The 11,760-nt window shown below is 38.8% G+C and overlaps 1 protein-coding gene and 1 long non-coding RNA gene across 3 annotated transcripts in view; one reads left to right on the top strand and one right to left on the bottom strand.

Annotated features, from left to right (window-relative positions):
* LOC131350803 (uncharacterized) overlaps positions 1–9,966 on the bottom strand; it is a 66,217-nt gene extending 56,251 nt beyond the window's left edge. Inside the window, exon 1 of the long non-coding RNA XR_009204314.1 lies at positions 9,663–9,966. This is a non-coding gene — a long non-coding RNA (uncharacterized LOC131350803). The remainder of the gene's footprint in view (positions 1–9,662) is intronic.
* lrmda (leucine rich melanocyte differentiation associated) overlaps positions 1,301–11,760 on the top strand; it is a 231,907-nt gene continuing 221,447 nt past the window's right edge. The window contains exons 1-2 of one of the 2 annotated variants that reach the window (XM_058385700.1): positions 1,301–1,823; positions 2,183–2,283. In XM_058385700.1, coding sequence (XP_058241683.1) covers positions 1,782–1,823; positions 2,183–2,283 — 143 coding nt within the window. In that variant the 5' untranslated portion in view covers positions 1,301–1,781. The remainder of the gene's footprint in view (positions 1,824–2,182; positions 2,284–11,760) is intronic. The other variant, XM_058385701.1, reaches the window with a different exon arrangement.

The raw sequence follows: 11,760 nt of genomic DNA, 5'->3' as shown, positions 1-11,760 counted from the left end.
ATTTAAATAACCAATAATTATAAATGTGGGTCACATTTCCTGAAAAACAGCATATAAATACAATTAAATGCAATAAGTTGATATTTTGAACTCAAAACATTTATTGAAAACACAAAGTGGTGCATTTTCTCTGGTACAAAACACTGGTTTCAAAGTTATTTGCACCATTACAATTAATATTTTATATCCCTGTCTTGAAGGAGAATAAAACACTAAGTCACTTCCTTTAATGTCTAAGGCTGGAATCACATGTAGATGGATGTTGGTCCACTCATCCACGTCAAACATTTTGAACATTTTTTTGCTTTTATTCTTATATTGTGCATATGGATTTCCCTCTTCAGGTCAAAACACTGGATTTCAGTAATGTTTAAATCCAGAGACTGAAATGGAGAAAATCAGTGGTTTAACACTGATTTTGTGTTTTTATGTTGATTCAAACTATATCTGAATGATAATTTTGTTATAAGCTCTCTGTATGGCCAAACCTGAAACCCCTGGTAGAGGTAACCAGGTTTTGCTCTGAAATATCCAGGTACTCAGCAGAATTCACAATGTCCTCAGAGCCCCTGAAACACCACCAACAACCACAACCACAAAGCATCAATCATCCACCTCCATATATTACTTCAGGGTATCAGGTGTTTTTATCCTCTTTTCGTATTCTGTCCCCTTTTGGTGCTAAACATGTGAGATACTGTCAGCTTTTTCATATATCATTTACAAATAGCTCATTATTATTATTATTATTATTATTATTATTATTATTATTATTATTATTATTATTATTTAAAAGTGATAGCAAACCATTGATTTTGAAATGTGACAAAAACACAAGACTATGACAACTATAATCTTTTACTATTCCCTTCATTGTGTCCATAATTGCATTTTTTGTATAGTTGTGATTAATAGAATTGTGAAATGCTTGTTTGTTTAACGTCCATTACCTGACTTGTGCAGGTCAATGGCCATCTGTCTCTTTTGTGTCCTTTGTGTTTTGCTATGGAAAAGAATAGATTTTACCCCAGGGGAAAATAGTTATACCCCATGGAAACAGGCCAGTATGTATGAATGTATGTATGTGTGTGTCTGTGTGTGTGTGTGTTGAAAAAAAGATAAATAGAATTTGAATTAGTGTATATACTTCCTACCCTTATGAGACAGTTTTCACAACCACAGCCACCACCACCACCACCACCACCAACAACAAACTGGTAACACTGATGTAAATTATTCTGTCTCTGAATTATAACCATGAATGATTGTAATGATGCACGTATTGTCTATATTTGCTTACACTTCTCCCAGTGCTCCTGCAGAAACTGGAAACAGCAGTTTTACACCTTACAAGTTGGAAGAAATCCCAGTCTGTAGTCAGAGCTCTCATTTCTCTTCTCTACTCATGTTTGGGCGGCTACTTCAGTAACAGGACAGATTCGTATGAAGACAGAGTCAGAGTCGCGGTTTCGTATGAAAGAAATTATTTTGCTGTGTGGACAAATGTCCGTGTGTAACACCACATCATGTGAACGGACACATGAACTGCGGCGCATGAATACGCACGCGGCCGATTTGTGGCTTGAACGGTGGCGCGCGCTTCCCTATCAGATCAGCTGACTTTAGGTATGCGGAAGAAGTAAATTAGAAACGTTAGCTGTCGAGAAAGCGGAGTTAAAAAAAAAAAAAGTTACAGTCTAAATTATATACTAGTTAAAGTTTAATTCTGTAGCAGATCTGCTGTTGATATTTGGCAGATTGTGAGTTGGCATCGAGGGGGAATGGCACACAGCGAGACAGGGGCTGTAGTGAATGGAACTCAGGTAAGTAGAAGACTCAAGTTCTGGTGCTGCACACTTCGTGCTGTTTCTGTACAATAATAGGACGATTCATCACTTAGCATGACTTATTATTCATATTTTTACAAGAACAAATAATATTTCCACTGAACCTAAAGGAATAAAGGAACAGTGACATGTTATTAGGCAAGAGGAGTATTAAAAACAGTAGGCTGAATGTCATGAGATTGTAGGTACAGCAGCAGCTCTGTACTGATTTGAGTCTTTTTTTTAATCTATATCCTAGAATTCTATTAGTTAGTCACTGTAAAGCAGTTGACAGGTTATATAGACTGTAAATATCAATTTTTTCCCTTTGTCTTGTTTTATTTTATGAATTAAAGGTGTCCTATATCGGACATGATTGTGAGCTCATCCCAGAGTTTCTTGCAGATAATTATGGAAGTTCTGCAAAACGACTAGATCTCAGCTTCAACCGGCTCAGGTAAGGAGTCTATAACACCATTCAGGTTGAATATCTAATCGTAAACAAATGCATTTAGGGACTATCACTCAAGATAGTCTGTAGTTGCTTGTTGTGACATTGCAAGGGTCAAAGGTGAAGCAGCACTACCATGACAAGTGTCAATTGCTGTCTAGACATCTTGGCTGCTGAGGTTTAACTGAGAAGCTGGATGTGTTGTTGGAGTGTTTCTTGAACCTCCACATTACTCTGTGTCTAAGTTCATTGCAGTACATCTCGCCACTTGTTTTCGCCACTTCTGTTTCATTATTGCCCTGTCGTTACACCATTTCTGTGGTTAACGCTTTGCGGATACAGTTTTATTGCATTCATTTCTCTTGAAATTCTTGACTCTGTCTATGTGTCTGTCTGTCTGTCTACACTTTCAGAAAAATAGTACTCAATAAAACATAGGTGCAAAGAGTATAATATTGAGAATAGTGGTACACAATGTATTGTTTAGTGCCTTTCTTTCTTTCTTTCTTTCTTTCTTTCTTTCTTTCTTTCTTTCTTTCTTTCTTTCTTTCTTTCTTTCTTTCTTTCTGTCTGTCTGTCTGTCTGTCTAGTATGCAGTCACTTACTGTCAGACAGAATACTTATGCGTATTTACCCAAATGACAGCACCATCACAGGATATGAAACATTTGACTTGGTGTACCTGCTGCGCATGTAGACACAATTTTGCATTAAGTGCAATTTAATATCTGCATTACGTGCATTATGCGGTTTGGAATGTCATCATGGCATCAAAGGGCCTGGGTTTGGAGCTGGCATGCTGTGGCTGTATGAAAGGTCTGATCAATAAATGTGACATGTTAATGCCGAGCAAATAGAATAAAAGATTCCTTTGACAGGATATGAAGAAGCACCTTGTGGCAGGCGGGGAGGCGAATGCCATTTCACCAGCAGGACTAGCAAAGTTGATCTGACAACTAAAAGAGAAGAGATGATGGTTATAAGGTGCTTTTGTTTCAGACTTCCTTTCTTGACCTGTCAGGCCTTGAAGGACTCTGAATGGGCCTCTCTTTGTCATGTGAAAATTGTCGTCTTGAGGCAGTTATCTGTGCTGAAAATGTGGATTCTTTCGTTTAATTGATTCGCCTTGCGCTCAAGACTGTCAGATTAATAATTGTTAAACCCTGTGCTGCTTCGGCGTGTCGTGCAGAAATATGCGCTTATCAGTGCATTAATATTCCTAATGAGCCCGAGTAACCCGAGTGGCTTACCAGCATTGGGTAAAATCAGAGTATGCTTTTTTACATTTGCTGAAAATACTACAAGCAAAACATACACCGTGTGATTTTGGACACAGTGTCTTAACAGAACTTGTCTTCATTATCCTGACAGTATACTTTGTAGAAAGAGACATTTCAATGTGAGTTTGCGTGTTATAAGAGTGCATTGTTGTTTGCCTGTTTCCTGCTTACCTGAAACTATTAACCTACTTTCTTTACCCATTCAAACAAACCAAATTTGCCTTAGATTAAAACATACACTCTTAAAAATAAAGGTGCTAGGAAGACCAAAAAGCGTTTTTTTTTTTGCAACAATGCAAGAAGAAGAAACATTTTGGGTTTTCTTAGAGCCCTAAAGAACATTTTAACATTTTTAAGAACCTTTAACCCCTAGAAAGAACCTTTAGTGGAAATATTCCATAGATGTTAAAGATACAAATCATGACAAATAATGATTCAAGAACCTTTATTTTTAAGAGTGTAGCCTGTTAGTCTGGTATTTGAATATACAGTATATACTTGTTGACTTCAGGCCAGAAAGAGGGTTCAGTCTCCTTTTTGAGGCTGGAGTAAAGAAAGAAATTTGACTTGTAATTGAATCTGGAAATGTGCTGTGCTGGGGTCTTCCTAATGTGTCAGTGTGAAAAAACACCTAACGTGACTACATACAATACAAGTAAAAACATTAGTGTGCGGTTTTCCTAATGTACAATGTTTTTTTTTCACCCTCATGTCAGTGAGGTCGGTGAGAGAATGGTGTCAGAGTCTGTTCCTGTTTGGATGCATGTGAATTCACATTCACTTTATCTAGACCTTATCACATGATGCTGTCTGTCAAGGGTTAACATTAAAGCGGCGTGATGGTGAGGCAGCACCTGTCCAAAGCCGGAGTGCAGATAGCTAGCAGATGATGGCCTTGAGAGGTAATCCCAAGATGGGGTTCAGGAGCAACCTGTCATATAGAATGATGCTGTGGGTTATTGGATGCTGAAAACAGAGGAGATCTTATTTTCTTGTCTAGTCCTGTCCAGATGATCTGCAAGCAGGGATGCATCTCAGCCACCGAGGCTGAGGATAGCCGCTCTGTCGTCAGAACTGGCTCGTATATCTTGCTCAGATATAAGCTTGGATCAACCGTCAGGTTGGACGAGCATCCATGCTTGGGGAATTCGTGAGCATATCACGGTGATGAGTGCCTGGTTCCTGTGGTCAGGGACTAGTAAAAGGCAAATGCTAGTGAGGAGACATGCTATCTTTCTATAAATGTTATATTCTCTTAGAATCGTGGGCCTGAAATCTAAGACACTTAAATATATTATTTTTATTGCATGAAATCATAATACGCCTGGATGAGCACATCATGGTTATGAGAAAAGTCATGCAGTTTGGGTTTCTTTGTTGTTAACAAACGTTAATATGGGTTCTCTTTGGAACTAAGGTCTGGGACTAAGCCATGCGCTGTGTTTTTTTCATAGTCTGTGTTAGTACGCTTTTTACAGTGAGCCTGTTAACAATCATTTAACTGCTTTATCCTGGTCAGGGTTGCGGTGGAACTGGAGTCTGTTCCTGGAGCCCTTGGTAGCGAGACGGGAATACATCACGGATGAAACGGCACTTAATCTCAGAGATCCAGGCACGCACATTCGCACGCTCATTCTGTGCTGTGTTGGATTTATCTCAGAAGAAGATTTGGAATAATGACCTTTGTGTGTCAGAAAAGCCTACACTGGTGCCTCCATGTTTGTCTTTTGTTAGCAACAAGCTAGCCAGCTATCTGTGATGAGTGATGTATATGTGCCTCCTTAAAACACTCGAACGGTATGGTCAAAGTTACAGATTTTGATTGATCTATAGCCAAGTCTTCTATAAACTCATTGATTTGATGTCAATTGTTGGGTTGAGAGAGTCCCAGTGTTCCTGAGTAGGTGTTTCCTAGTCCTAGTTTCCTAGAGGTTGGAAATGATGAATTCTGATCTGAAGTTGCATTAGATAGCATTAAGTGCTGCATACGTACTTACTTATTATAATATTGTACATTATTTCTATATAAATTAATAGCAGAATTTCAACATCTGTCTGTCTCTCTAACTCTGTGACATTCCTTTTTTACTGCATTTGATCTGCTCTCTAACTCACTGGTAGGAAATATACATATTATGATATGGACTTTCTACATGAAAACATCTTTACCTAGAAGTACTTAAAGTAGCATAGAACTTAAATCTTTACCCAGTGACTACAGAAATAGTTTGGTATTCTGACGATGTTAGTTTAGTCATTCTGTGGTTAATATGTCAGACTACTGATTGGAGGGTCATGAGTTCAAATCCAAGCCAAGCAGTTAACTTATTATTTGGATAAATTAGATAAATGTAAAGTTGCTCTGAATAAGGGCGCCTGCTAAAATGCCCTAAATTTTTATTTTATATATTTAAAAAATTTAATAAAGGACATTTGTTTTCAGTGTCCTGTTTGTTTGTTTATTTATTTATTTATTTATTTACTTTGTGTCCAACACTCAACCTTTCCAATATATCTAGTCTCTATACTTAAAAACACATGAGTTCTTTCCTAGATCTGCATGCACAGTATATTAGTGAGAAAGCTTTCACAGTTTAAAGACTAATCAAATATGCTAACTTAAATTTTTAAAGATGAAGTGCTTTACGTATTCAGTGGCCTGTCATAAGGAGACGTATGTAGTCCGATGAAAATAGAGTAAGGAGACAAAGTGTGGTGTCTGGGTACAGTGAGAAATGAAATAAAACCGTGTATGGACTGTCAGCAGTGTCGTTTTAAATTCACATCTAAGGCACATTATGATATTACTCTGCAGCTTTATGTCTCACTCAACTGTCTCTCTTCATTCGTCATGAACAACACTGGATCTTTCAAGCCCTTGCATTTCGACATCAGAAGGCTCCTGTTAATTGACAAATGAGAGTCAGCGGTATGAAGTGCACCCTCTCCATCAAAGTTGTGTGGAATCTCCTATTTGATGGCGCTGTTATTGGCACGAGTCAGGAAGAGGCATCGCTCAGCTCCAAAATGAGAAGTGACAAAGGAAGAAGGGGCTGTCATTGTCCTGTGGGTATGCTCAATCTGCGACAATGCCAGTATGCAGATAAAATGTCAGTTAAAAGAGTGCGAGGGGGAGAAACTGTCGGAACGAGGTCTTCAAATCACTTAGCCGAGAAAGGGAGTGGAAATTGATGCTTGAGCAGAAATGAGAATTTTCCATATCTGATCTATCAAGCTTACTTAGCACTAATATTTGGGAGCAGCCTTGAATATCTTGCTTGTATTAGGAAATATGCAATGTTCTTTAAGCTTATAAGACAGCATCTTCTGGTTTGAATGTAATGTATGCATTTTCATTTGCAGCACAGCTTTTTCTAAATCAACTATGCAATGACAAAACACATTTAATTTATCTGAACAAATTGTAGCGCTATGATTTCTTCCAGGAGTGACGAGCTGACAGGGTGGCTAGTAATAATGATAATACAGAGGACTTCTTTTTAGATGCATTATTGTTGACAAGTTTGTTCCTGGTTGTTTTGCTAATGGAAAAAAAAAATGAATATTTTTTTTTGTTTGCCTCTTTTGCAGCACCGTTTAAGACGTGACCCAATTATGTTTTTAAAAAAACCCTGTTATATACTAGAAGAGGAAATGAAAAGAATAAATATCATCACGTTTCTCTGGGGATCACAGAATGACAGCATTTGTTGGGAAAAGATGACTGACAAGGAATAACAGTAATTTTTATATTTTTACTTATGCAATAAATACATTCTCCCCCACGGCTAACACATATAATATAATTTCTTGAAAAGGATTGCTGAGATTGCCGCAGGATTGTTCTTGACCCTCAGTTATACATCTTAAGGAAGTTATTCGTTTTCATATAATCTCTTGCTTTTTATAGATTGTTTATACATTCATTGCCTAGCATATTTGCTTTACCTTTCCCTATTTCCTTCTACTTCTTATTGTTATTCAATAATATCACTTGTCTGCATACCTTGTGCTAGTTTACTTAACTCTTATTAGAAGCAGGACTGTAAATCCAAGTGCTTGAGGCAGTGTAAAAAGCTGCTGCAGAGTGTACCGTCTCCATGGCCTTTGCCAAAACAGATGGTCCAAGCGCCAACAAGGAAAGATCATCAAGTCCCACTAGATTAGTTTTGAAATGTTCTTGCAGGCAAGTCATACACTATGTGTTTGGGTAAGATCTTTTTTTCTGATGAAACTTGCTGTAGCTAAATTGAAGCAACGTGGTCTTGACTGGGAATTCGCTCCGTCCTCATAGCGCTGAAAGGATTCCTAAACATGCCTAACAATGCACTGATTTACTGTTGCAAATTCTGACTTAACTAGATATTTAGAGCTTCTGCACATCTCTAGCAAAGCAGTTAACTAACTAACTCTTTAATAAAGTTACTCTAGTGCAATATCCTCTAGGATATTATTTACAGAGCACAACCATGTGACTGTGTGTGCCTTTCAAATGCCATCCTGATATTTCTACTTGCATGTGAATCATTACAACCCTAAAGATTTTGTGAGTAAATACTGATTTTTTTTGACTCATGTGTGAGGTATGAGAATATAAAAAGGTTCTGTGTTGTTTTCTTCCATACGACTCTCTTCATTTATTATTATGAGTTCTGCAAGGATCCCGATCATTTGAAAAGGGTCACAAACTACTTTGCATTGTTTGTTCAATGTACTGAGCATGTCTGAAGGAATATGAAACAAGACAACCGAAGCACCCGGAACATAAATTGCTACCTACTACTGATGTTGTGTATCTCTGAAATAATTCCTAAATAGTGCCTCTGTATATGTAGGGTATAAAGCATTGAGTAGTCAGATCCAGAAATGTCCTCAGTATGTGTATGATTTTATAGGTATATAGCGCTCTAGAGAAGGAGACTGTATCCTGCAAGCGCCACCTCTGTGGTGTAATTCCCTCCAACAATATGGCATAAATCATGGTTTTATTGTTACAATGCAGCAAAAGACCCCCGATGGCAAAAGAATTGTCTTTAAATCACCGTCAGCATTACCATCGGCCAAATCTCTTCCCAAACTACTCTACTGTCTGCTCTCAGCAAATCCTACGTCGGTTTTGAATAGAATATATATATATATATATATATATATATATATATATATATATATATATATATATATATATATATATATATATATATGGTAGGAATGGAATCCCCTTTATAACTGCATCCTGTTTTTTATTGTATATCACAAGACTGATGGTGTGCCTATGACACAGTGATTTACAGGCCTTTAGTTTTCTGTGGCAGGGCTTTAGAGGGCAGAGCTGATGTGCAGCCAACACTTTGGAGGGTTAGAATAAAAGTTGACATTTTATTGGCTTTAAGGAAGAGAGAATAGGAAGGCCAGTCATACACGCGAGACGGTAATAGTTTCTGTGCTTTCAGTTTCTGAGCTCTGCCAGCTGTCACAGCGCCCCTTCGAAACAAAGGAGAAATTTATTGGGTATTATTTAGAAGCATGTCAATGGTAATGACTACAGCTATGATTTCAATTATCACCCACTAAATATAGCTTAATTCACTGTGCCGGTGGACCTAATGAGTGAATCTGACATCATTTTTCAAAAATTTGATACCATTCCATTTTAATATTTTATGTCGATCGCCGGTTTCATTTTCCTCCCTCGCATTTGGCATGGAGGGAAGGGCCTTGTCCCTCATGGATTGTTGTACCGTCAGCATTATGTAGTTCAGAGTCTTCCCAGGGATATATTTTTTCCATTGACAGAAATCCAATTAGTTTTAGTACACAGTCTGGCTGAATAAAAAAGCCTCTTAAAACCTGCAATATCTTTCCTTAGCGCTTTAGCAGAACACAAAGTCCGGGATGGATTTTTACAGCCTGGCCTGATCAGGTCCAGCATGGCTGACTGGCATTTCAGAAAGCATTTAACTACTCCTCTTTCTCACTCTTTCACATTGGTTATACCTGAAAATGTTTTCTTAATGTATAGATCATTGTTGTATTTCATTTTCAAATATATCTGTGTGCACCTTAGCTGTATAATTTTTTATGAGTCCCGAAAATAAAAGCACTGACCTGCACCCCAGCTGCCCGTGTCATCAAGGTGTTGAGTTAGAGAAGCACTAACCCTAAATCTCTGTTAGTCCGTGGATTTTTTCCAGCTTACGTCCACCATCAAGCACAGCCATCCCGCTGATTAATGATGTAAGCAACTCTGAGGTATGGAACGTATTAGTACTTTGAAGCGAAAAAGGGTCTGTCATCCTTTAACTTCCCCTGCACGCTTCCCAATAGGGGAAAAAAGTTAGCAGTTTGGAAAAGGAACAAAGGAGTTTCCCCTCAGTGTTGCCCTCTGTCTGTGTTTGCTTCATGACACTTTGTCTCCCACAGCCTCTCCTGGAGAGACAGCCCTGAAAAGTGAAGACAGATACGCGGACGTTATCGTGCCAAGACTCGAGGATTGTAGCTCTTTTGTGTGTTTTCAAGTTTGGGTACGATTTCTCAAGCGGACGATATGATAAATGTTGACACTGTATGAATTTATCCGACCGCTATAAAACACGCCGTGAACCCTGTCATTAAGAATTTACTCCTCCAAACGCTCGTCATTATTAGAAAATATTTGCCAGAACATTTCGAGTATAGATGGTGCCCAGAATAATAAGTCAAGCCTCTGTGTTTTGACTGCTGTTAAGCAGTGACGTGCCACCTGCAGAGTGATGAACTGGAGTGTACTGTCCAAATTGCTTGCTTTGCAAACGTGCACTGGCCCAGAGAGGAGCACATTTTTCCCCCCTGTGCAGAAGACCATAGAGGGTTTTAACAGCTGCTGCAGATTTTGAACACAGCTGCACCACATTTCCCTTTGCACACTTCGGAGTCATTCACAGGCATAGCATACCTCTGTTACTGTACTTAAAAAATCACCATCTTTCTATACTGTAGTATCTGAAAAAATACAGACAGTGTTATTTCCTTAATATCGTCACTACTAGTCTATCCAACGTACAGAAATTTTCAATTTATGAGTCTATTTGTGTTGTAAGTGTGCTGTTATCTGTTATACATTTTGATCCCTTTTTCCCCGCAGCAAGATATCTCCTTAATTTGCCAGAGTCTGAATAATTTTGTTTGCGTTTACAGTAAACAACCGTATTTACCATACTGTGAATCCAGACTTGAGGTGACGCTTTTAAAGTGCTTTCCTCTCACTGCCTTTGGGTTTGAGAGAACAGTCATCTTTTATGTCTGGGCCAGAGGGTTTTCATTGTGCACCTGATAACTGGCTTCAAAACGCCTGGCAGTAGAGGATGAGGAAGAGGAGGAAGATGAAGAGGCACCGGGATATTCTCCTGAGCATGCACTTTACAGACAGACAGCCTCGACTGCCCCAACACAAGCCGCACTCGTCTGATCTGAGGAGCGTTTGTGTGTCAAATAAGATGAAAGCCTTTCAGGTGAAATCCCTTTACTGGCCCCTGCTGTAGAAGGCCTCATTGGAGCTCCGGTAAAGGAAGAAATTGAACAGAGCAGCGATATGGAGTGTCTCTTTCTGTTTGCACTGGCTTTGGACAGAAGCGCATATTCATAGTTTTGACATATACAGCACAGTGAAATGTTTCGACAGAGCCCTCCTTTACGGCGTCCTTAAAAGTTGCAACAAGCTCTTACAGCGAGCCGAGACATGCACTGCGAGAACTAAGAGCGTTTCAAACTTTCATTTCTGCTGGAATGTGCAGCATGTGACTGGATAAAAAAGGAACAAGGGCAGTATTTGAAGGCCAGCTATACTCATGTCTGTTTTTGTACCATGCCCAAGTGCTCATTCTAGTGAGTGGGTTTTAGAGTTTCGCAAAGACGTCTTGTGATGGTTGACTTAATGTCATTAAAATGTTCCACAGGGCTCCACAGAGACCGAGACTGTTCGGACCGTGGCACACATCTGCCTCTTGTACATGGGATATGACTCTCTATCCCTAGATATCCCGTTTAGTACTAGATTGCATATGACATGTGGAGCGGTCGCTACTCCGTTATTCTGTCACATGTGCAAACAGATTTACATCCTACAGTTGGCTTGTTTCTAATTTATGTGTGTTCTCCCACTAACAATTTACCAGAGGTAACTTAATGAGAAAGGATAAGAAGAGCCTGGGGAAATATCGCAATTGTC

This window comes from Hemibagrus wyckioides, linkage group LG03 (assembly GCF_019097595.1).
Source record: "Hemibagrus wyckioides isolate EC202008001 linkage group LG03, SWU_Hwy_1.0, whole genome shotgun sequence".
NCBI lineage: Eukaryota > Metazoa > Chordata > Actinopteri > Siluriformes > Bagridae > Hemibagrus > Hemibagrus wyckioides.
Note: the sequence above shows the minus strand (reverse complement) of the source record. Positions and strands in the feature narration are given on the sequence as shown.